This window comes from Ornithodoros turicata, unplaced genomic scaffold (assembly GCF_037126465.1).
Source record: "Ornithodoros turicata isolate Travis unplaced genomic scaffold, ASM3712646v1 Chromosome37, whole genome shotgun sequence".
Taxonomy (NCBI): Eukaryota; Metazoa; Arthropoda; class Arachnida; order Ixodida; family Argasidae; genus Ornithodoros; species Ornithodoros turicata.
In genome coordinates, this window is record NW_026999367.1 from 1294882 (window position 1) to 1319867 (window position 24986).

At 44.6% G+C, this 24986-nt stretch overlaps 1 protein-coding gene across 1 annotated transcript in view; it reads right to left on the reverse strand.

Annotated features, from left to right (window-relative positions):
- Positions 1-24986, reverse strand: part of LOC135374001 (uncharacterized) — a 218395-nt gene that overhangs the window by 171718 nt on the left and 21691 nt on the right. Inside the window, exons 4-6 of the mRNA XM_064607019.1 lie at positions 14727-14847; positions 12422-12555; positions 2926-3019 (exon numbers count right to left, since the gene is read on the reverse strand). Of these exons, the coding sequence (XP_064463089.1) occupies positions 2926-3019; positions 12422-12555; positions 14727-14847 (349 nt within the window). The remainder of the gene's footprint in view (positions 1-2925; positions 3020-12421; positions 12556-14726; positions 14848-24986) is intronic.

A 24986-nucleotide genomic window follows, 5' to 3' on the forward strand; every position in this document is an offset into this window, starting at 1 on the left:
GGGGTGACGAAAACCAACGCACACAGGACGACATCTCCCCTTCGACTCTTACCATCCGACAAGTCGCAGAGCGGTGGTTGTCTCGTCCCTTATGTCAAGGGCCAAGAACATCTGCCCGACCGCAGAAAGCAGAAAGAGGGAGGAAAGAGTTATTATGTCTGACTTACGAAGAAATGGCTACACCAAGAATTTTATTCAAAAAATCTCACGTCACCAGTATTGCAAGCCAAATGACCGTTCTTGTACGGCTGACGCTCCTACGCGTCAGTCAAAACGTATCACCATCCCGTACATGAAAGGCACGAGCGAAGCGTTAGCAAGGAGGTTAGCCAAGGAGGGGATCTGTGTGGCCCAAAAACCCGTGTCAACGCTCGGACAGCTAATGCCACGGCCAAAAGACCACCCGCCTAAAGAGAAGACGCAAGGTGTAATCTACAAAATTCCTTGCGCCCAGTGCCCCAGAACGTCCCCCAAAGATTACAGCAACAAAAGAACGATGTTCGCAAGTGTGACCTAGAACACAGCGCGCTCGCTGAGCACTGCCAGATTAGAGGCCACGTCATTGATTTTGACAATGCACAGCTTCTTGACTGTGAAAGTGACCTCACGAGAAGGCTCCTCGTTGAGTCATGGCACACACAGTCAACACCCAGAAACCTAAACCGGTCCCTGGTGACTTTACCCAGCATATATGTCAACGCACCTCGTCACGTAATCACCAAAACAATAACCAGCCGGGTATAAAGCGTGCTGCACACTAGCCTTTTCGTCACCCCTGAAGAAGGAGCCGATTCGGCTCCGAAACGTCCGAACCCCTCTTTCGAGCTAACTTTGGTTGGAGCCACGTTGATCCTGTTGAGTTTCTACCTAACCAGGCACACCTGTGTCAAACATGTCCACGTTCCACCCGTCAAATGTATGGTGACCGTTTCAGGTGCCTCCTCAGGAAGGGCATCTACCCGTACACCTTCGTCGACAGTTTCGAAGCGTACAATTTGCCCGCACTACCGCCAAAGTAAGCTTTCAAAAGTGACCTGAACGACCACGAGATCACGGACGAGGACTATCAGTACGCCCTCGAGACTTTCGAATTGTTCGAATGTAAGAACCTCGGCGGTTACACACTCGACGCCTGTCAGCTCTGCGATGTCGTACTGTATTTCAGGAAGATTGCGCTAGACACGGATGGGATGGATATACTACATGCCATGTCCCTCGCCAGTTACGCGTGGAGCAGCGCTCTGAAACTCACCGAAGTCAAACTCGAGCTCATGAGCGATCGCGAGATGTACGAAACGATCGAGAAGGGAATCAGGGAAGGCATTTGTAACAGCTTCCACAGATACTGTCGGGCTAATCACAAGGGGTGTGACGATTACGATCCCCAGGAAGAAAATACTTTTATCCAGTACCTCGACGTGAACAGTTTGTGCCTGTACGCGATGACTTTCCATCTCCCGACAGGTGGTGTGAGTCGGTCGATCCTTCGAGGTGGAACGAGATAGATTTTCTCAACATTCCTCACAATTCGAAAGTGGGTTACGTCTATGTGGTAGACTTGTCATATCCCGAGGAACTGCACGCGCTCACCAGAGATTTTCCCCTAGTCACGAACACAGGTGCGTGGACGAGAACGAACTGTCCCCCTACCAGCAGCACATGAAACACGCGTTGACGCTAAACGCCCCTCCCACAAAGAAACTCTTGCTGACGTGCTGCAACAAGGAACGCTACGTCGTTCATTATGCATTGCTCTCACTGTACGTGAGGCTGGGCATGAAAATAAAACGTGTTCACAGCATCCTCTCGTTCCACCAAGACAACTTTTTGCGAACCTTCGTGCAGAGAAACGTCGCATTGAGGAATGCAGAGACCACAAAATTCGAGCGACTTCTGTACAAAACCATGTCGAACAGTACGTTCGGTACGTCGATACAAAATATGAGAAGCATGAAAAGGTACGCTATAGCCTACGACAGACAGCGCATTCCGAAAAGCTAGCTCCGTTGACAGTCAGCATTTTCACATTGAGTGACAAGTGCATCTTGTACGAGATGAAACAGAGTCGCATCAAATGGACGCACCCCTTTACGCGATGCACCGAGGCACGCGAGGCACCCCCCCCGATGTGTACTGTTTTCTCCGTGGTGTTTAGCAGTAGCAGTTAGACCTTTTCCACGTGCTCTGGCATGCCTAGACTTTTGAGCAGTGTTGCAATTGTACCTGCCGCTAGTATCTCGTTCTCTGTCTTTCTCGCATAGAGCTATGATGGTGCCTCCATCTGGTGTGATGCCTTGTAACTAGGTGGCCAATTGTCATCGATCTGTGCAACTACCGGCCGTCAACAAGAAACATGGTGGTCGCTGGTCACTCAGGTGTTCCGGAGCGGTTTCTTCACCACGGTATCATTGGTTTTCAAATAAATTGCTTCTTTCCACTCTCTTTCTATCTATTTTTTTTTCTTTTTTATGGACACAGGTTCCCGCCAACACACAGCTGGTCTGGACACGAGTTAGATACTCCCCCATTACTGTGATGACTCCCAGGAGGGTGCTGATTAATGTGGGGGTCAAAATTAACTTAATTAAATTGCTAGTTAAATCGTATTTAGACCAAGTTGTGTGTTGCCGGCAGTCTGTTTCCAGTCATTACTACTACCGCACCTCCCCACCTGGATCCGCCACTGTCGCGTGCCAAGCGTGGGTCCGCACAGTTCGAGTGACAGCCCTGATTTTATTCTCTCGCACATTTCTGAGTCACCCACCCATTCAAATACGAGGAGAGAGGAATGTAATGCAACTCATGGGAAATAGCGGAGGCAGATTTCCTCTAGCAGTGAGTGGAGAAGCGTGAGGACAGCCTTGATCCACATTTTATATCACAATCTGTTGTGGCCGTTCAAAACGCATATGAGAAATAGCTTACCAACAATGGAGTTTGGATGCAGTTTGATTGTTTTGATAATTGTTGTAGCAGGTACTCTTTGCACTGTCTAATAATCCTTGTGGGCAAACGGTACCTGAAAGCGAAATATATGGTTTTCTTTCTTTTATGTTTTCGGTACATGGAAACTGCCCAATCTATGTGGAATGGTTTAACAGAGGAATAGCAATGCGCAGTATTGAAAAGTAGCCGAATTAGAAATAACTAGTTTATTTATCTATTTACTAATTGTGTGGCTCCAAGGGCCTTGTAACACAGACAATGGTACAGCAAACCAACAAGGAAATCATAGCACGGGAATACAGTAGTACAACAGTGACATATATTAGCAGCACTACAATTGAAAAAAAAGAACGGAGAACAGTTTTATATAATGTATGATTTACAACTGTGACTTATGGGTGAAGGTAAACGATTCGATAGTCTAATGGCACGTGGAAAGGAGTTTCTATAGAAAAATGTACGGTTCAAATTTGTGAGCGGCAACAACAGCTGTGTCAGTAAATTCATTTCTGCCTATACCCCATGGTCCAGTACCCAGCAAAACCTGAACGAAAGGTCTGATTATTTTACTGGCCACAGGGCTCTCAGAACGAGAAAGTTTCTCTAGGTTATTAAATTGCATATTGCTTTCAGGTAGGTAGGTAACCGTGGAGCGGTGTGTTCAAGACGTAATTTAATGTATGACCACCCCATAGACTTCAGCACTGAAGATTGACATGATACTTGGTAAGTGATGTGATCAGTGGCGTAGCCAGACCTTCAAGGTAGGGGGGGCTCGATACGAAAACTCGCCCCCCCCCGCTGATCCTGGGTGCGACAACACACACATACTCGTGCACGCTGCACAATGCGGTTAAAAAAAACAGAATGAAAATAATTGATTTGGACATGCACAATACGATTACATGTATAGGCTGTCATGTCCAATGAGGTTGTGTCACGAGATTGGAAGGATTTTGAAAAGCTCATACTTTGAAAACCATTCAAGATTGCTGCTTAGACGCCATGAACTGTAAGAACTTTCGCGATCGTGACACTGTCACCCCCCCCCCCCCCAAATATTATTTTCTCCTCGGATTTGCACGATTTCCGTGGGTCGGTCCGCGGCAGGTAGGGGGGCTCGAGCCCCCCCTAGCCCCCCATGGCTACGCCACTGGATGTGCTCCCAGACATGTCTCAGTTACCATCGCACGTCTCACTCGTTGTGTTCTTGAACCATCTGCGTAACATGCTAACGGTTCGCTGAATCACGGCGGCTGACTTAACGGCGGAAACTTCTGTTGTAGCACAATGTGAGCACCGTGCTTAAAGTATTTTGACATATTACATGACATGCCATATCTAACACTGACATCACGTCCACTGGATCAATTCTATTTCTCTGCAGAATTCCGGTTATAATGCAGAGAACTCCACACATGCTCACCCAACACACTGGAACCAAGGTATATCTAAACTGGTAGCGAAAACTAGCAAAAATACCAAATCAGACCAATCGGCAAGGCCACCAGCAAGAGGCGCGAGCTTTCCTGGGTCTTGACAGTAGAGGTACGATTGTAAACCGAAAAACTTTGCAACATGGGCGTCGCTTGTGTGCGTACTAATAGGTTATTCATAATTTCAATGTAGAAAAAACTTTATGTTGCCCCGCTCATGCACATATACGAGATCATCTACCACTCAGTACATTTCCGTATCCTGCTCCTTTGCGGGTGGAACACATTTTCAAGATAGGGCACGTTCAGATCTAATCCTGGGAACGAGGCTTCGACGGAAGTGAGCACAGTCTCGAACAACTGCCTGGAACGTGTTTGGTAGAAACTTTCCCACATATTTTTTACGTGTGACGTAATGTGCACACACTTTTTCACTGCGGTTCACACCCATGCTTGGTGACCGTGCCAACATATTTGACGTGAAACGGCCTTCGAATCTGACCGACACAGGGTCAAAATGAAAACGCCTATATAGTCTCGTCTTTGTAAGTTCGGAATTCCGTGACACCGGAGTCGGTGTCGTTCAATTGGATATATGGTCAACTCGGTCACACGACCATGAGATCACGTCGGAGTAGTACCGGTCTCTTTGTGTAGTGCTTGTGGAGATCAATCACCTTAAGTGAGAATGAACTTTGGACGATAGGGACAAATGGACCTTAGACGATATTTCTTTGCGGAATACTTAAAATAAGTGTGCAAAAAGTTAAAAAATTCAAAACATCAGCCGCAGCCCGAAGAGCGAGCGTCAAATAGAGATGCTGCATATCATTCGAAAGAGAAGCCCAGGGGCTCTACATCGTATTGAAATGTCCAGCGCCGAGGAAGCGAGAGCGTTTCCGGTGTGTCTCGAAGTTGAGGGGACGTGCGCGGAACATGACGCCGCATCCATCTGTGTGGATGGACACCCATATATTGACATTCACTTTCGCTTTCACGTTACTTCAAGTTAAACCAACAGCCGTGCACCCTGACACCGTCCCCACCCAATTTATTGCCTCTCCTTCCCAATGCGGAGTTGTGTCGAGACGTAAAAACGACGACAAGTAAAAAAGTATTACCAACTTCCTTCTTGTAGTCATTGTTGCTATCAAAGGTCGTTTTTGTTAAATTTTCTTGCGAGCTAGATTAGGAAGTCAACCGTCGGAAATACGTTTCAACACCATTGTTCACATACCACTGCGGTATAAATTCTAGTCTTCCACAGGCATCAAAGCCATTGCACAAGTTATAGCACAGGCGATTTACACCCTGAGATGTATAAATATTTCTAACGACGTTGACATGTGCATCAAATGCCAGCACAGCCTGTAAATTTCTATACCGCTGAACACACATACCCAATAACCAATGTACCAGTCAAAATGTACATTGTATACCGTATTCAAAATGTATACTCATGTAGAGCATACCAGATAAGGAGTGCCAAGACGATGTACCTACCTTATCTGAGTACTTGGTGCATACATATACCACCTGTAAACCCTATGATCTGTTAGTTATAAGTGCTGTACCTTTGAAGTGGCATACCCTACAGGCATAGTACCTTCTATGAGGTACCTTACAAGGCTCCGTACATGGGTAAAAAATTCAGCTAACCGGTAAAGACGTATGAAGGGAATGCCTCAGGACTAGAGCCGCTGATCTTTCGAACAGCTCTGTTCGAAATATTCGCGGCTCTCGTCCTGAGGCTGTTCCCTTCTTAGAAGATTTCCTGTACTGCATAAACTACGGTAAATTTTTAAAATTTACCTCTGAACGGGGGATTGTGAGGCGTACGAGGTTTGCAATGTACGATAATATTTTTGTACTACAATCGACATTTATTTAAGGGTCTCCAAACTAAATTTCTGCGCTGCGAAAACTGTACCGCAACATAATAAGAAAACACAATTGCGTCCAGAAACTGTTGATGTAAATGTATACAAGTTTTTTCTTTTTATTCGACACAGGTATTTCATAAGAAAGCTTTGAGAGCAGCGCTGATGCCATCTTCGGCAGGTATGTTATTCGGCCAGGTGTACTGCGTGCAACACAATGTATGCAACTACTGCACGAGGAAGTGGTAACAATACGTTAAATGACTTATTTGTTAGATGCTTACATATTTTTCGCGAAATCTGGCATAGCATTTATCCGAGACAACCATTATTCAACTCCATCGCCCTTATTGAACCCCCTGAGAGATGAACGTACCTTGGAATATTAGTTGTTACATTTTCATGTGCAAAACAGCCCAAAGCAGAATAGCGCAGAAACAGCGACATGTAATCCACGTGAGATAGGCACGTATCTTAAGTGATTGAAATAGCGCTAATTTACTACAGTCCAGCAACGGTAGCGACGGCGCGAGTTGTCTAGGATGCGAAAGATAAGGAAACTCGAAGTGCATACACAACCAACAGGTAAAAAGTAGGAGGAAGTAGACAAACATGTCAATACTCACTCCTCCTGCATAGATGTCTATGGTTTTTCGCGATTTCTGGTGGAAGCCTAGCTTACGTTAGATTATGTTAGATAATTGGTAGACTCGCGCTGATTCCAACGCTGTCAAAAAAAAGTCAAGCAAAGGATACCTCTCTACTGACAGCACGGTTTCTCATACAATGCACATGGCTATCATCCTACTCGAACGAAAAGTACCGTGCCCATGTAGGCACCGTATCTCAGGCCGTCTGGCGTTGCTCAGAGAGGGACACGTGCCGAAGGGAGATACTCGACATATATCGCATTCCATAAGGTGGCGAGCGAAGGAAATGGCATTTCCAACTCAAAGGGTCTTATAAGAATTATTCATTTGAGAAGCAGACATTTAGTGGACGCGTACCCGTAGCACCATATACAACGGCGGCCTGAGAAACTAACAGCATCAATGGACTGGGGAACCGGGAGACCGGTGGTGCGGGAGAGTGGATCGATGTTCGATGTTTTTCAGTAACTACAAAAATCATGTCGAAACGCGGCGAAACAAAGACAATACAACCGATCGTGTTGTCTGTGTCGTCAGCGTTTCCCCCTGCTTATAAGTGGACATGTAGAAGGGATATAAGAGGGTAAATGTAAATGGAGGTAAGCCATTTGAAATGGAAGTATTCGAAGGTTTTTGAATAGTAAGGATAATTGAAGGTAATTCGGAGTAATTAAAGCAAGAAAGTTGAGTTTAAAGGTTATGAATGTAAGGTAAATCTAATTAAGAGAAAGATTAAATGAAATTAAAGATTACCGAAAGTAACCGTGTGTGGCCAGAGCTAATTAAATGTAATAAAAGGTAATTACTGTCAATTAAAGGGAAATTGAGACAAATTAAAGCAAGTAAATGTAATTAAATGGAATTAAATGAAATTGAAGATTGCCTCATGTAACCTGAGGGTACCTTCGGTAATTAAAGGGTAATCACAGGGTAATTGAAAGCGTAGTATAGGATGTCAAGTATACAGGGTGTTTCATTTAACTCAAACCCCACCTTAAAAAAATAACGGCTCATTGCATCACAACGCATCACAACCGAAACTAATCGCGTCGTATTACTAGTAGCCTAAAGTGTTTCAGAATATTTTTGTACCGCAATTGACTAAGTAATAAGTGGAAAACCAGCGACATGGCCGAGTGGGCTACGGCGTCCGCTCGTTAGTGGTAACCAAGGTCGTGCTGAAGACTGGGAGGTGGTGGGTTCGAATCCTACCGCTCTTTTTATTGTTTGTTTGATTTTCTCCTCTTTTTCATTGTTTCGCCGTGAAGCAAAGTATGCGACATGGAAGATTATCTTTCCACGTAAAAGAAAAAAAAGCAACCAAACCAGAGAACACAAGGATGAGCTGTCGCGGGTGGCATTTCTTATGCCGCTCTTTTAAAATTTGCGCATTAACTCATTTACAGCCACTCTCTGTAAAATGGTTTGTGGCACAAGCAATGGTTTGTTCCAGCGAAGAGCCAGCGGGTATGATGCTTCCCTTGAGTGCTGCACAGGGAAAACAGAAAACGGCAAGATAAAAGTAATTACCTCTTTTTGGTGTAACTTATTTTAATGACAACTTATTTTAAGATAGAACCACGTGAGTCTGCATTTCGCACATGTATTCCAACATAACAGAAACAATATTATGGGCATTCAGACCAGATGCTCGAAGAGGTCGCCGTGCGCCATCACACAAAATCGGCATCTCCTGATTGTGTTCTCGGTCGCCCTCCACAACATGTCCTTGGGATTTCACGGCAAACTTGAGTGATCTTCGCCTTGAACGCATCAGGTTTTGTCGTGTCCTCGACGTACACGCGGTCCTTCACATATCCCCACAAGAAGAAACCAGAGGCGTAAGATCCGCGGATCTGACAGGCCATGGCACTGGTCCGAACCTTCCCACCCACTGGTTAGGAAATGCGTAGTCGGGATAGGCGCGAGCTGGGCTGGAGCTGTGTGCGGGAGCGCCATCATGCTGAAGCCACAGTTGGCCATATCGCGCGAGTGGGAGGTTGGTGTAGAACTCTTCCACGGGGCCCTGAAGGACCTCGTTTAGGTATCAGTCCACGGTTAATCTCGCATCAAGGAAGAGGGGTCCAATGAGTGTCCCGTCGCAGATGCCGTACCAGACGTTGAGGGACCATTTGTATTGATGACGGGACTTGCGAAGCCAATGGGGATTGGTGGTACTCCAATAATTAGCGTTGTGCAGGTTCACCTACGCGTCCCGAGAGAAGTTTGCCTCGTCCGTCCAGGTGACGTTATTCAAAAATAGCGGTTTCTGACCGACAGTGCGCAAAAGCCAGTTGGCATAGTGCAACCGGTTTTCGAAGTCTCCTTGCTGCAAATGTTGATGCAGTTGAACGTGGTAAGGAAGGCCTCTTTGCGACCCTCCACACCGTCGACAACGGAACGCCACTCTGACTGCTGGCCTCGCGGATGCTGGCTAGAGGGTGTGCCTCAAAGAACGCCAGGGTGTTCGTTCGAACGTCGCCTGAAGGTGTCGATGACCTACGACTCTTTCGGGAAAACTTGCCAAATTCTTTTAGCGTCTCGTACTGACGAACAATCGTCGCAGGGCTTGGTCTCCTGCCGAGATGCCACATCTGAAAAATCTTCACTGCCTTTTTCTTATTGCTCTGTGCAGCACCTAGGGCAAGCTCCATGTCAGCTTTTTCTTCGTTGGCATAGGGCATTATTTGACCCGCAGAGCACCCAACAAGGAGTGCGTGTACGGAGACGAAAGTGAACAAAGAATCAAGGTGTTTCGGCTGAAAGATAACATTTCTTGTCCCGTACTTTCAGTTGCATCACGGCGAAAAAACAGGAGGAAATCAAACAAACATTAAAAGACAAAGCGCCCCAAGCAGCACAATGTACCGAAAGTCGAGTGCAATAGGGGTGGACGGGTAGGTGGAAGGCCTTGAACAGCCTCGTGGAACTAAAGAACATCGATAAGGCACATACCGTCCACCCCTATTGCACTCGACTTTCAGTACATTGTGCTGCTTGGGGCCGCGTTGTCATCGTCACTGCGCCCTCTGATCGTGTAGAAGATACGGCACCATACAAGGATGATAGATAAGAGTGTAGGTGGAAAGGATCGCATATCTCCTTTTTCGTCAAGTGCACGTGGGAGGGCGCTGCGATCGAGCGCTCTTTTGGCGTGACGGAAACATGCTCCATCCAAGTTTCGGAAGTCCGGGTACATTTCTGCAGACCCGGGGATAAACCAGTCGTTAGAGCTATAGTGTTGCAAGCAGTTAAATGAAACACCCTGTAGACTGGAGGTGGAGAACTGGAAGTGCGGTTGAGGCCAGAAGTGGACAATCAGAAGTCGGGTTTAGACCGGAAGTCGGTACGCGGAAGTCAAGTATGGACCGGAAAAGGCGCTTACTGCTAACGCATTTCTCTCGCATTTGCAGCTGAATCGCCACTGATTTTTTGGGAGCAGAACTTTCAGACGAATGTTGACACAGTTTCCCCCTGAAGTCAGACCAGGAGGCACACCAACCCCCACTTCTTCCGGCTGTCCTCTCCATCTGTCCATGTATGTAAGTCGCTCACTCCTAACGCTAACACGCAATCGCGAAGAGAAACATATCAGGGAGCGTCGGACATCGGGAGCGCTCTTTGTAAAAGCAAGCGGGAAGCTGTCATGGTCAAGAACAACAACGTGATACCCGCCACTACAAAGGAATCAAGGGCTTGGCTCATCATAATTCGTAATAATCATAAGCCCTTCCGATCTGCTAAATGACGAATTTTAGTACATTAGACGAACTCTGCCAAAAAGATACGCCCAAGAAGTAACATTCCCCATTTCTGCCTTGGACTCTACTGCCTTTTCACAGAACGCATGCCGGTGGAGGAGGGGTACACGTGCTAGTGAGGGAGGGAGGTGTTCTGAAATATGGTCTCAGTGTGTTCTCAGTCGAGGGATTTCAGAATTCACTGTGTCATCCTTTTAGAACGGTGTGAGATTTTCCATCACCAGAACCTTAAGGGAACTGCATCGGGTTCCGGGAAACCGTGCTAGAAAATACACGAGTCCTCCACGAAATTATGTGCTTGCTATGAAATAGATTTGTATTTCCGCGACTAGCGCAGCTGATGGAAGGAAGTGTTCTGTTGCGAGTCAAGTGTGAAGGGCCAAAAGTTTAGATAGGGCCAAAAGTTAAAAGATAAATAAATAAATAAATGAATAACAGCAAAATGAGCGCACACGAAGAACATGCATTGTTCAGATGTGTCCTGTTTGCTCTCAGCCTCGTTTTTGTCTTCTTTTATTTTTCTGTGTGTAACGCACAAACTCACGCGGTGGGCAATGTCACGACTACCACTATGGGGGAATGTGCGTCCTGGGCCGACTTCGACGGGGACTCTGCTGACATATATATGACAGCGTCTGAGGGACGACGAGAAAAGAAAACAGACAAGAAAAACACGAAAAATCGAGACGGCACAGCTGAACCGGGATTCGAACCCGAGTACCTCCCTGTCTGACGTCACATGGCCACCATACCCAAAGTTGACCAATCGCCGCCGACAAAAACGGCACCGGCGTAGTGCGTACGTAGGTACATGCGTAGTCCTGGTTTTGGTTCACTCGCATAGCAAAGGTTTGTCAATTTATATATCAAGGTACGTTAGCTTCTTGGCTGTTTGATCAAGACGATCAGTAATGAATGTTTCCCAGAAAACATGCAATGACTTCGTTGATTAATGAACTTAACACATTTTTCGTCCAGTACTTGCATACACTGCCCTACGGGTATCCGCCTGACCGCATAAGTCGCTGCGAAGATGACATCAGTGCTGCTCTCACCGCTTTTTAATAATATATGTATCGAATAAAAAGCACCTTGTACATATCAAACAATTCTACTGTTAAGAGGAAATAAAAAAATACTATGCAGTAAGTTCTAGAAAATACACCATTTGGTTTGGTTTGGAAGTGTGGAGCCGTTGCTTTTCTGCGTTTTCTCTCATGTGTCTTATTGGGTTTTATACTGACGCATTCAGCTTGTGCAGCATGATCTGACCCAGCAGGGAAGCGTCATCTTCTGTTTGGCCTTCTTGTGTCGCTTCTTCAAACACAAGCTGCACCGCTGATCAGGCCCTGCCGATAAGCGTGTCGTGTCGAAGGAGTATTCTCACTCACAAATTTCATGCCACGCCCTCAATTCCCTGCTCTAACGATACGGTTCTTTGAATTCCGTCGGTTGCCATCCGATTGATTTCGTGCCATCATGTTGAATATGTAAATAATTGTTCCGATAATGCTGGTAACACTACCACCTTTGTTGTGATCAACATTACTAATTAATGAAATATTTAAATATATAAAAAATGTAGCAATCCTTAAAACGAGAACGAAAAACAGCAGAGGCTATAACCAGTTAGAACACACTCCTCCTGAGATATGGTGACCTTTGCCACCGACGTAATCAGAGCTACTGTTCTCCGAACACATGTAGGATGCATTATGCGCCAGCTCTCTTCCTGTGCTTATACTCACACATCGAGCTCGATGATGCACATTGGTATCTCATTTCACTCTGTACCTTGACAACATAATTTTGAAGAAGTTGTTCACCACAGCCTTTTGGTTTTAATTGGTCTGGAACACAACTCTTCTTGTAGTCCAACATGCTGCAAAAGATAGCAGACAAATATCTGTTACATGACCCGGACCTTCTCGTGGCTAATAAATTCTACTATTACTATTCGCACTAATTACAAACCAGCTCAGGATTGTAAGACAGACAACACGTGACATTGAATCACAACCCTGCAGGGAATACAAGACGTGATCACATTGAATTCTTCCCGCAATTTTATTTAGATTCAATGAGAAATCAAACTTCCAATTCGTTCAACGTGTACAGGACGACTATTTATCATTGACTGAATTGGACGTTTGCAGTGAAGCTGCCTTCACGAAACTGGGTTCCGCCGCGTTGTGTTGCGAAGACCGCTACCACGGAATAAGGAACCGAATGAATGAATTGGTGTAATGGGTGCCAATGAGAAAGGCTGATTTGCAATTGATTTAATGAGATCCAGCATTTCATGTATCACAGACTTCGCCAATACAAGGAATGAGAAGTCAGTTGGAAGAATTGTTCTAATGGGTATCAATGAGAAACTCCTTTCAAAATGATTGAACGAAATCAAACATGCTGCTTGGCATGTTGGTAATACAATAAGTGAGACGCCAGTTGTTGAAGGAATGGGCGTAATAGTGATTGATGGTACATGTTCATTCTAAAATTGAGTAATGGTATGATTAGCATGAACGCTGTACGTCCGTGCAGAAAATGAACTAATTCGAGGAAGTGGTCTTATTAGGACAAATGAAATTCCAGAATACGCATTGTATCGAAAAATATGGCACTTAAGGAAATGAAAATTGAATGGAAATGTGAAATTAAAATTTATTCCTAACAAATCAAATAGCCGTTGCCCAATGTCGCGGAGGCTGGCCGCTGGTGCAAAGGCCAAGGAGGGCGCGTTGTAACACGTATTCAATGCCGCACCACATAGTGATTCGTTCGCCTCGGAAATTGTTGAGAATTGTTGTCGCTGTTGCTCTTACTTGAAGCTGTTTTTGCATTCCGTGCAACATTCAACAGCGCTTAAGAGTAAGCGTTTCTCCAAGTCTCTCCCCCCCCCCCCCCCCCCAACGACGTATTCATCAGTCTGTTACGAAACCTCGAAGCGTGAGAATGTACAATTGGCGCTTTCTCTACGTTGTTACCGATGCTTTGAGCATTGCTCGTAGGCGAATATGAGGCTTGAGAGAACACAGCCAGATGTGCGGGAAGATCGCTATGAACGGCGCTGTGTGCAACGGTATGTAATGTGTTTTGTGCATATTTCATACTGACATGCCCTGTAAACGCGCAGTTGTTTGTTGAATATCCCATTCAAGTAGTTGGTTATATTTAAAATAAATAAATACATATAGGATGCATGTATGAGCGTGTGCGATTCCTGCGATGGAAATAAAATGCATGCTGCAAGAGTGCTGATGCAAGCGACTTGGTTTGGATGAAACGTAGACATGGTGTTGAAGGAAGACAGAACGCTACGCAGACAACCGGTTTGTATGCTTCGTGTGCTCCATATTGCGAGTTAATGCACACACTTCCGTCTATACCCGGCGTGTGCCTCATATGGTCGAAGAGTTGCACAGTTGCAAGTGCAACCGTGCGACCTGCCAGTTTTGCAAGTTTTTAAAGTCTGGAATAGTTTACGAAGATGCGAGGAGACATTGCACCTAGGATTGTATTGTCCAACCACCTGTAACTGAGCAACTTTAGAAATTGCATTCGTAAGAACAATGAAAATTAAATACAAAGGGAACGCATGCCATAACAGATTGCGCGCATAATGCGCGGCCGCATCAAAAAGCCGCATTCCATGGCGCTTCCCTCCAGCGCTATCCATGGCGCTCTGATCGAGAAAAGAGACTATTCATCCACCCATCCACAACTCATGCGCAGACGCGCGGATTCTTTCCTCTCCGCAGACGCAACCGTTATGTCTCAGGTGGACCAGACAGCTAGGGCTGTCGGTGAAATGGCTCGAAGTATACACGTTAATCTTTCTCCAAACCAAACCACATAGTGTGTTGTCCTCTCTAGCAGTACATCATAACTCCTTGGAGTACCGCCAGTGTCTTATGAGGAACCGCAGGCAGCTTAAAGTATCATTATCGACAGGACAGGACATAAAACACCGAAGCCTCTGCCCCGCACGAGGTGCGCGGGAAAAACGTCAGGGGGGGAACCGCCGGATACACGCGACGAAGAGCTTACCAGCACAGTCGTTTTTCATTGCTGGACAACAGGCCTCTAGAAATGATGCCGTGTTCCTGTACGTATTTCCTCAAGCACACATCTTCCGCATCGGATATTGCTTTCTGATTGCACTCCAAGCCTGAAGAAGAACAGTACGATATATTTGGGTACTCATAATACAAAGCAGAGTCCGCCTCTGATAACTTGCCTAGGGAATATTCCCTGCTCCCAGCTTGACTTGTTACACATAGATATATCAGTTGTAAAAACCGGTGGCGGATAAAAGCGCGTATGTTTTGCTGCCCTCGTTAATTGCCTCCTAGCCTTATCCGCAGCGCCACCAAAACGTTAACAACGACAAATATAACGCAATAAGATCACGTTGCATCACGTTGCGTGCACCAGTCCGGGTCCCGCCAGGGGTCAGAGTGAGGCGGACGGCGCTGGTTTTTGAGGTGGCTTCTCCACGGCTGTGACACATTGCGACATCGCTTGAGTTGTCAAAGGCCGATGTCTAGACTGGCGGGCAGGATGAGCGGACCGTTGACATCGTGCAATATTAACCATGGTTCCAGCAAAAACGGCTCCCGTGGTCGCCTCAGACCAAGAAAACGAAGCTCTGTGCATCTATACCGGTAAACCACCTTTCAGTGATTGGGCTGTTACGTTATGTTACACGCGCGTTTAGTTTTCCTCCCTGTAAAACTTTTTCTTCTTTCATACTTAACTGGTGACACTCGGTCCTGCATTTGCACATGACATCGACAGGGAACAGTCATCCGGTAATACCGCCAGCCCCTCCCCGACAGGTACAAGCGCAGTTCATAGGACCGCGTTTTAACGCGCTCATTGCTCGTGCAGCCCACTAGAGTAAGCCCACTACACTGCAGCCCACTAGAGTAAGCCCACTACACTGCAGCCCACTAGAGTAAGAATGGACGGGCATCATATGGTAGCGTTGTATGGTATGGTATGGTATGTATGGTAGCGGGAATGGTAGCATTGATAACTCTGCTCTTATTTTAGTTCTGTTGAGTATAATGTACTATGAGATATTATGTTCACTGCAGCCCAGATTGGTTTTATCATGGTAACCCCTCTCCCTCAACTTCAATGAACAAATCCTTGTATGTTCAAGTGCCTCATCCACTACACTGTCCTTCCGGTTCATCAGAAATTGCTGTTCCTGGTAGAGTACTGTTACATGCTGTAAAACTGCTTGGTCGAATCGGCAAGGGAAAAACATGTCTAGGGAAATTGTTCAGCTTAATGTATGTCGCTGTTGTATCTAATTTGCCACCTGGGCAATGCATTTCGATTCAGGCATATAAAATGGAACACTGTTATTCTGCATTGCACATGTATTCACCAAGATCACCTGCAAAAACCGCACGCGCATGTTGTGACGATGCTGTAGCCTGACCTGTCTGGTTAGAAATACACCAGCAGGCCTCATACGTGCCAAAAGTATTGGTGCTGTACATGATCTTTGTGTGCCTGGGGTCAATAAAGATGTACTGAATTTGCTTTCCACACAGGTGGGTGAAGTGTGGTGGTTGGAGGCGTAGCGTTTATTTGAAATATCGTATGCTGGCTGAAGCGATCAGCGCATAACACTGGGGACGTATAATAGACGCGGCGCATAGAGTGGTGGCGTATATAAGCCGTGGCGGTTGACCCCTGTGGCGGATATATCCGGTCTTGAAGTAAGCGTTATAAATTTGCGAAATAACGGCGCTTATTTATCCGCCATCGTGTTTAGAGTGGACAGCGGTGGGGCACAGAAGCTGCTTAACACACTTTTTTTTACTGTTCTCAGATCTAATAATATTTATGCACTTCTGTGTGCACCCACACCCTGTGTATTGTTTTTTTTTGTTATTTGTCTAATATTGGTATAGTTCTAGATGAAAATGCTGGTAACAGGTTTTCCAGCGCACGTATTGCGCGGACGGCCTCAAACATGCCTTTGCCAGTCGCCTATTATGCTCGAACATGATGGAAAATAATTGTTACGTAAAGCTCCGAATTATTATTATGATTAGTTTCAAGGGTGTGGTCATTGGCATCGACATCTAGATCGTGATAATGCTTGAGGCCCAGTGCCTCTTTTTGTTTTTTCGTTTCTTTGTTGTTGAGATTATGCCTGTGTCCTTTTACCTTCCCTGCTTTTCAATTGATTGCAGCTCTTCTTGAGTTTACGTTTCTTTAAGACACTTTATGATGAAACCTTTTCTTTTCTTTTTCTGCATATCCCTGTGTAGTAGTGGTACACCTAACTCCACGCAACTGCGATCTTTGACAATAGAATTGAAAATGTGGAACATAGTGGAGGGGAAACAGTTTGAGAGAGAAAAAGCGGGACACCGATAATACATTCTTTTTTTCTTTCTCATTTCTATTTCGTGCTTGTACACAAATCTCTTTTCGATTTTCGTTTTCTCTTTTGACATTCTGGTATACATGTCTTTGCGGCCCTCCTCGATTTCAGTACTGTCACAAGTTCACTGAATTCAAAGAAAATCGTGCAATTCTCTTCCAGGTAGTCAGAAATGCACGGCTGTATCATTGCACTTCCAACGCTTTGCGAATCGCGTGGCACTATATGACATGACAAGTAGTAATTACTGGACCCAGACTGGCGCCAACTCACAACTAGCCTTACAGGATTTAATCAGCAATTAGAGTTAATTGGGACCCCCACAGTAATCAGCATCATTCAGTGAATCATCACACTAATTGGGGAGCGTCTAATTCGTGTTCAGGCCAGCTGTGAGTTGGCGGCAACCAACTCACGGGCGACGAAGCACAGAGGCAGGTTGTAAAGCATTTCAGCTATGACCACCGGTTCTGGACATCCTGTGACATCAGCTGTGACGTCATCATGACATGTCTGGGCAGGTTAGGACAGCTCTGAACATGCGAGGAGAAAAACACTCATAATACAGAGGCTGGGAAAGCAAGAGTAAATATGCTAACCATCAATAGCTAACAACAAAAATAATTAGTTACACAATAAATGAGCCCACCACTAGTGTTATCATCAAGACAAGAATTATCAAGATGAATATTTCTCATCCAAAAAAGAAAAAATACAAAGCTAGATGAATCAACGAAGAAAGCATGCAGGTCGGGGCATCTCAGGAGCACTGTTACACGAGAAAAAATCGCACGAGTGCTGGGCAGCAGAGGAAAGCAAACACAGAAAAACACTTGAACAGAGTGAAAAAGACACTCACCATCATTGGACACGTACACCGCATTCCCTCATTGTAAATCCGCTCATTACAAAATCCACCGCAATCGTCGCACGCCATTCAAGAGTGACGAACGACACATCCGCACCCCATCAGAGGCAAACAGAACCCCACCGAAGCTACGCTCTTCCACTAACGGCCAACACAATTGCTAGGAACAGAATTAACGCGTCCACACCGGCCAGTGTCCAAGAGAGAAGTGAATCCTTGCGCCCTCTGCAGGCTTTGCTCATTGGTCCTGACGTCATCCTATTGGCTCAGGGCTACACTGTTTTTTTTCACTAATGTCCAACCCATCTCCTCGGGGTCCACCTGAAACAATAAAGTCACGGTATGATGTCATCACCCAAGCATGCAGGTGCGTGGCTCAAGGACGCATACGCTCTAGACAGGGGACCTGTTGTTTATTGAATCACTATCCCACTTCCTTCATTCTACTACAATGATTGCATAGGAAACAAAAAAAGTATCGGAGAAAAACATCACACATGAGAGGTGATTGTAGGAATTAAGTATTTCGTTCCCAAAGTCTTACTAAATGAGACTTGCGAATACAGGAAAAAACAGAATATCCTAACAAGTAACATCATCAATGGCTACATACAACGAGCTAATCGAGACATGTCTGTCCCATCCGAGAGCCAGGCAGATAACGGAATAATGACGCTTTGTTCCTCCTGACTAAAGCCATGCACCTGTCCCCCTTGCAGTTAGTCTTTGAACTAATTGAATCGCAAAATATTAAGAATCATTCTAGCACTACTCCCATTCAGGGCAGCACTATCGTCAAGACAAGAATGTGTCTTTTCAAAAAGAAAAACAGAACTATATGTAGAAGGAAAGCATAACTGGTCAGGACACCCACTGTTACGTCGGGCAAAATCGCATGTTTGTCCGACAACAAGGGGAACAAAAATGCAGAGAAACACTTGAACAAAGTGGAAAACCAGCATCCAACTATTCTAAGCACACACACTCCTGTTATTCGAAGAACAATGCTCATCATAAATCCGTACACGACAATGCACACCATCGACCAACCTCCCATTTTTCTATTGCTACACTTTTTCCCAGTAACGATCAATGCATTGGTCCAGACACCTGAAAGACTGCATGATGTCATCACTTCCTGCAATCACATCCACATCACACCCCTATTATTTATTCAATTGCAGGATTATTTCTTTTTTCCTACTCTTAATGATATTCATTCTTACATTAAAATTAAAAAAGTATCATGCGTGAACGCTGATCTTAGCGATTTTCACTGTAAAGGCTTATCATGGTCATTAGAATCACAACAGCAGTAAACTACCACTGCTCTTTGAAATAATAATTGTGACCCTGGAACACTCAACATCATAACCCGGCTTACGTAATACATGGCGCTCAACCTTTTCTATGCTCATACATTCGTTGTCTGAGGCTACACCTGCGAGCAAAAAGGCGCGAAAGCCTGGGGCCAAAGTTCCATTCGCGCTCGTCGCAGGACTAGACAGAACGCCGTTACGGGAACAGATATATGATGTGATTGCATTCCTACTATATTAATGATTATTGCATTGCAGTTTAGAAAGACTATGACAAAAAGTTCGTCCTACACTCAACTATAATTTAGGAGCCTTAAAATTCTATTTTCTATGGAAACTATAATTGCCCTGTTACTTGGATCACTATTAATCAATCAATTTTTTCTCCTCCCATTTCAGCCTTGTCATGCAGTGAAGCAGTCTCACATCCAAAATAATTAATTTACACTAAGGGTGGCGTGCTAGGAATTTCTGTCCTGCGCTCAGATGCAAGCATTTCTGCACAAATACCTATAACTGCAAACAGCTTACTTCCTCAACACACCGTGCTCCTAATGACATCTAACAAACAAAAAACATACAAACCCTCTTCTCAAGAATTCAGCTGTACCATGCAGCTTTCTTCTGCATAAAACCGGTGAAAAAGGGAATGGGAAACAAAAAATTGTGCGCACTTGTGCTTGAATTGCAATGACTTCAAAAACCGAAGCATACGCTAATAAACTAAGAAAAAGACACCCATTTCTGCTATCAGGTAATTCTTGCATGGTGCTACATACACAGACGCATTGCCCTTGCGTAAAGAAAGCACAGGACAAGGGCACACAAATTCCTTTAAGCGAGCAGGGAAATGGCTTAAAACGGAGCGCTCAGGAATAATAGCACTCCCCACACACCAGTACGAAACTCAACGGCTAACACTAGCGGCGGGTAAAATTGTAACAAGAAAGACACTGCTAAACAAGCCCCAACATGTTATGGTGACGTCGCAATCCAGCATAAAACAGTGCGCTTACTCAGGGAATCCGTAACGCGCGTGCGTCGCGTGTCCAAGCCGACGTGGGGTGCCGTTCTGGCGCACTGTTTTATCACTTAAACAGCAGTAGAGCTGACATTGTAGTACCCTCGCGATAAATATTTTATTGCAGCGACAGCAGAATGTATTCAGAAAGGCTTCGGGTGTGTAAAGTCAGCCCAAGGCGTGTTGATGCGAGCGCACTGCTCTGTTGGGTTCCCAAACTTGCAGCCCACGATGCTGGAATGATTATTTGATTTGATTTTATTTTCAGTTATTAGTGTCTCACCTATTTAGTGAGGGCCTATGAACACATGTTAAGTGGTGTGGTTTCAAAATGATGAGAGCTACAGTGCGTAGCGAATGATGTTCATATTTACCCGTTCCACTCTATAGCATTCTTGCAAAATATATGGGTGCAAGGAAATAAAAGCAAAAAGAAGTGAATTCCATTCTGTACTATAATTGCTGCGTAAAACCACACCTAATTTTCTCTTGGATGTATAGCGAACGCGCATTCTTTTCTTTTTTGATTCGCGACGGTCGGCTGGCGATATCGTATTACATCGGGAACGAAGACGTATTGTTTCGCATTCGTATACGTATATGTCTGTACCGCGTTTTGACGATGGTAGGATAATTATTGACCTGAAGAGTAATATGAATTTATGTGGTTGTGAATTGACTTTGGGTTTACACTCGATGTGGCTACAAAAAATGTGACAGTGCGCGTGATCGTTTGTGAAGCTGTGACCCCACTTGACAAGTAAGTTCTTTGTGTGTGCCTTTTCGGGTGGCACGAGCGATAATTTTGTGCACTACTGCGTGAAATATTGGGTTTAAACAAAGGTAGTCGCGTTTGCATTGCTATCTGTAGGATGGGCCGAGCGTTTTTAATGGAATTGTCTCGCGAACCTGGTGAAGTCTTTGTTTTGGGCAGGCTATTTTATGAGTGCCCGGCGCCGGTCCTGTTGCGGTGCATTTGATATGCTTTCCTGAAGCAGTGTGCTTTGTTCTTGTAGTGCGATTCATGCCTTTAGCTCCAATTCTATCAGTAGAAATGAATAGGAATGTTTGTTTGTTAGTATGTGTCTGTCACGTTCGTAGCGCTGTTCAAGCTTTGTTTTCTTTGCAAAAATTTAGACTTTATGGTATTAAGCTGTCCAAGAAGAAGTGACTTTCCCTGCTCGCTTAAGATAATTTGTGTGTCCTTTTTCTGTGATTTCTTTACGCAGGGACAATGCAATTGTGTATTTAGCATTATGCAATATATTATCTGATAGCAGGAACGGGTGGGTCAGTTTATTAGCGTGTGCCTTGTTATTTTTTCTCTTATAGCTATGCGAGCAAAAGTGCGTGTAATTTTTCACTGTCCTTTTCTTATTTTCTCTACTTTTATGCAGAAGCAAGCCTCCTGGTAAAAGCTGAATAGTGTTCTATCAGTGGAAGTGGGGTTGTTTGTTTAATTTTGTGGGGTGCTCGATATCTTGATGAAGTAAGCAGTGCTTAATTTTGCAGTTATGGGTTTTTGAGCAGAAATGCTGGTATCTGAGCACAGAGTAGAAATTTCTATATTTCTCTGCTCCTTAAGCAAATTTGTACGTCGTTTTCCGAGCAGGAAATAGCAAACCGCGTTTAGTTTACACGAAATAGAAAAATGAAGTTGTGTATGCTCTATGATGTTCTGTCGCAGGCTTAGGCCTTTTCCCCGATGAGCAGTATTTTGTATGCGATGTCACATGTCTAGACTTGTTCAGTAGTGTCTTTCTTGCTGCAATTTTTACCCTTCGCTAATATCTTGTTGTTGTCGTCTTGTGTTAGAAGTTGAGCTTTGTAGCGATGTGCGGTAACGCTGCGATTATTTCTGAGCGCTCCGTGTTAAGTCTCTTCCCCGTCGTGTGTTGTATGCGTTGTCCTGTGCGCGTGCGTGCGTGTGTGTGTGTGTGTAATTGCTTAGCAGTATCGTATCGTATCGTAGCAATATCGTATTATGTGCTGCCCGAGTAGAAGTGATTTCTTCTGATCGCGTAAGGTAATTTGTGTATACCTTTGTCTTGTGCTTTCTTTTCCCAGGGACAATGTAGCTGTGTGTATCACATTATGCAATAATTTTGTGATAGTAGAAGTGAGTGCCTTTTTCTCAGTTTATTAATGTGCACTACTGTATCTTGCAGTTACAGGTATTGGAGTGCAAGTGCGTGTAATTTTTCACGGCTCTTTCTTCTTTCACTGTTTTTACTCAGTCAGCATCCAGGCAGGGCAGAAGAAAGCCGCTTGGCATATAGCTGAGTACATGAGAATTGAATTTCTTTGCTGTTTGTTTTTTGTTAGATGTTGTTGAGTGTCAGTATTCACTTTGCTTGATATGTTGATGGAGTAAGCTGTTTGCAGTTATAATTATTTGTGCAGAAACGCTGGTATCTGAGCGTGGAGGAGAAATTCCTATAAAGCACCTCTCCCTGTGCAATCCTGAGCTGCTGTCCGTGTGTGTGCGTGCGCGCGTGTGTGCTTTTTTCCTGGTTTGTGACGTCATCATGGCATGTTGGGGCTTGTTTAGCAGTGTCTTTCTTGTTACAATTTTACCCACCACTAGTATCTTGTTGTTATCTTGTGTTAGCCATTGAGTTTCATAGCGGTGTGTTGTGACTCTGCTATTATTCCTGAGCGCTCCCTTTTAAGCCTTTCCCTGCTCGCTTAAAGAAATTTGTGTGCCCTTGTCCTGTGCTTTCTTGTGGCAATGCGTCTGTGTGTGTAGCATTATGCAAGAATTACGTGATAGCAGAAATGGGTGTCTTGTTCTTAGTTTATTAGTGTATGCTTCAGTTTTTGAAGTCATTGCAATTCAACCACAAGTGTGCACAATTTTTTGGTGCCCATTCCCTTTTTCACCGATTTTACGCAGAAGAAAGCTGCATGGTAGAGCTGAATTCGTGAGAAGAGGGTTTGTATATTTTTTGGTTGTTAGATGTCATTAGAAGCATGGTGTGTTGAGGAAGTCAGCTGTTTGCAGTTATAGGTATTTGTGTAGAAATGCTTGCATCTGAGCGCAGGACAGAAATTCCTAGCACGCCATCCTGAGTGTAAATTAATTATTTTGGATGTGAGACTGCTTCACTGCATGACAAGGCTGAAATGGGAAGAGAGAAAAAAATGGAGCGCTTGATTAATAGTGATCCAAGTAACAGGGCAATTATAGTTTCCATAGAAAGTAGAATTTTAAGGCTCCTAAACTATAGTTGAGCGTAGTACGGACTTTTTGTGATAGTCTTTCTAAACTGCGATGCAATAATCATTAATATAGTAGGAATGTAATTCACATCATATATCTGTTCCCGTAATGGCGTTCTGTCTAGTCCTCCATGGATCGCGAATGGAACTTTGCCCCCAGGCTTTCGCATCTTTTTGCTCGCAGGTGTAGCCTGAGACAACGAATGTATGAGCATAGAAAAGGTTGAGCGCCATGTATTACACAAGCCTGGTTATGATGTTGAGTGTTCCAGGGTCACAATTATTATTTCAAAGAGCAGTGGTAGTTTACTGCTGTTGTGATTCTAATGACCATGATAAGCCTTTACAGTGAAAATCGCTAAGATCAGCGTTCATGCATGATACAGTTTTTAATTTTAATGCAAGAATGAATATCATTAAGAGTAGGAAAAAGAAATAATCCTGCAGTTCAATAAATAATAGCAGTGTTTCTCAGTCTTTCAGGTGTTTGTAGCAATGCATTGATCATTACTGGAAAAAAGTGTAGCAATAGAAAAATGGGAGGTTGGTCAGTGGTGTTCATTGTCCTGGACGGATTTATGATGAGCACTCTCCTTCGAATAACAGGAGTGTGTGTGCTTAGAATAGTTGGATGCTGGTTTTGTTCTCCTTGTTGTCTGACAAACATGCGATTTTTCCTGACGTGACAGTGGTCGTCCTGACATGCCGAGGCCTGTTCAGTCATGCTTTCCTTCTGCATGTAGTTCTGTTTTTCTTTTTGAAAAGAAACACTCTTGTTTTTACAATATGGCTGCCCTGAATGGGAGTAGTACTAGAATAATTCTTAATATTTTTGCGATTCAATTAGTTCAGAGAGTAACCGCAAGGCGGACAGGTGCATGGCTTTATTCAGGATGAACAAAGCATCATTATTCAGTTGTCTGCAAGGCTGGGCTGCCTGGCTCGGATGGGACGGACATGACTCGTATGTAGCCATGGATGGTGTTACTTGTTAGGGTATTTTGTTTTTTCCTGTATTCGTAAGTCTCATTTAGTCAGACTTTGGGAATGAAATGCTTAATTCCTACAATCACCTCTCATGTGTGGTGTTTTTCTGCAATACTTTTTCTGTTTCCTATGCAATCATTATAGTAGATTGTAGTATAATTGTGGGATAGTGGTTCAATAAATAACAGCTCCCCTGTCTAGAGCTTACGCATGCTTGAGCCACGCAGCTGCATGCTTGGGTGATGACGTCATACCGCGACTCTATTGTTTCAGGTGGACCTTGCCCAGAAGAGATGGGTTGGACATTAGTGGAAAAACAGTGTAGCCCTGAGACAATAGGATGACGTCACGACCAATGAGCAAAGCCTGCAGAGGTCACAAGGATTCAATTCTCTCTTGAGCACTGGCAGGTGTGGACGCGTTAATTCTATTCCTAGCAATTGCAGTGGCCGTTAGTGGAAGAGCGTAGCTTCGTCGGGGT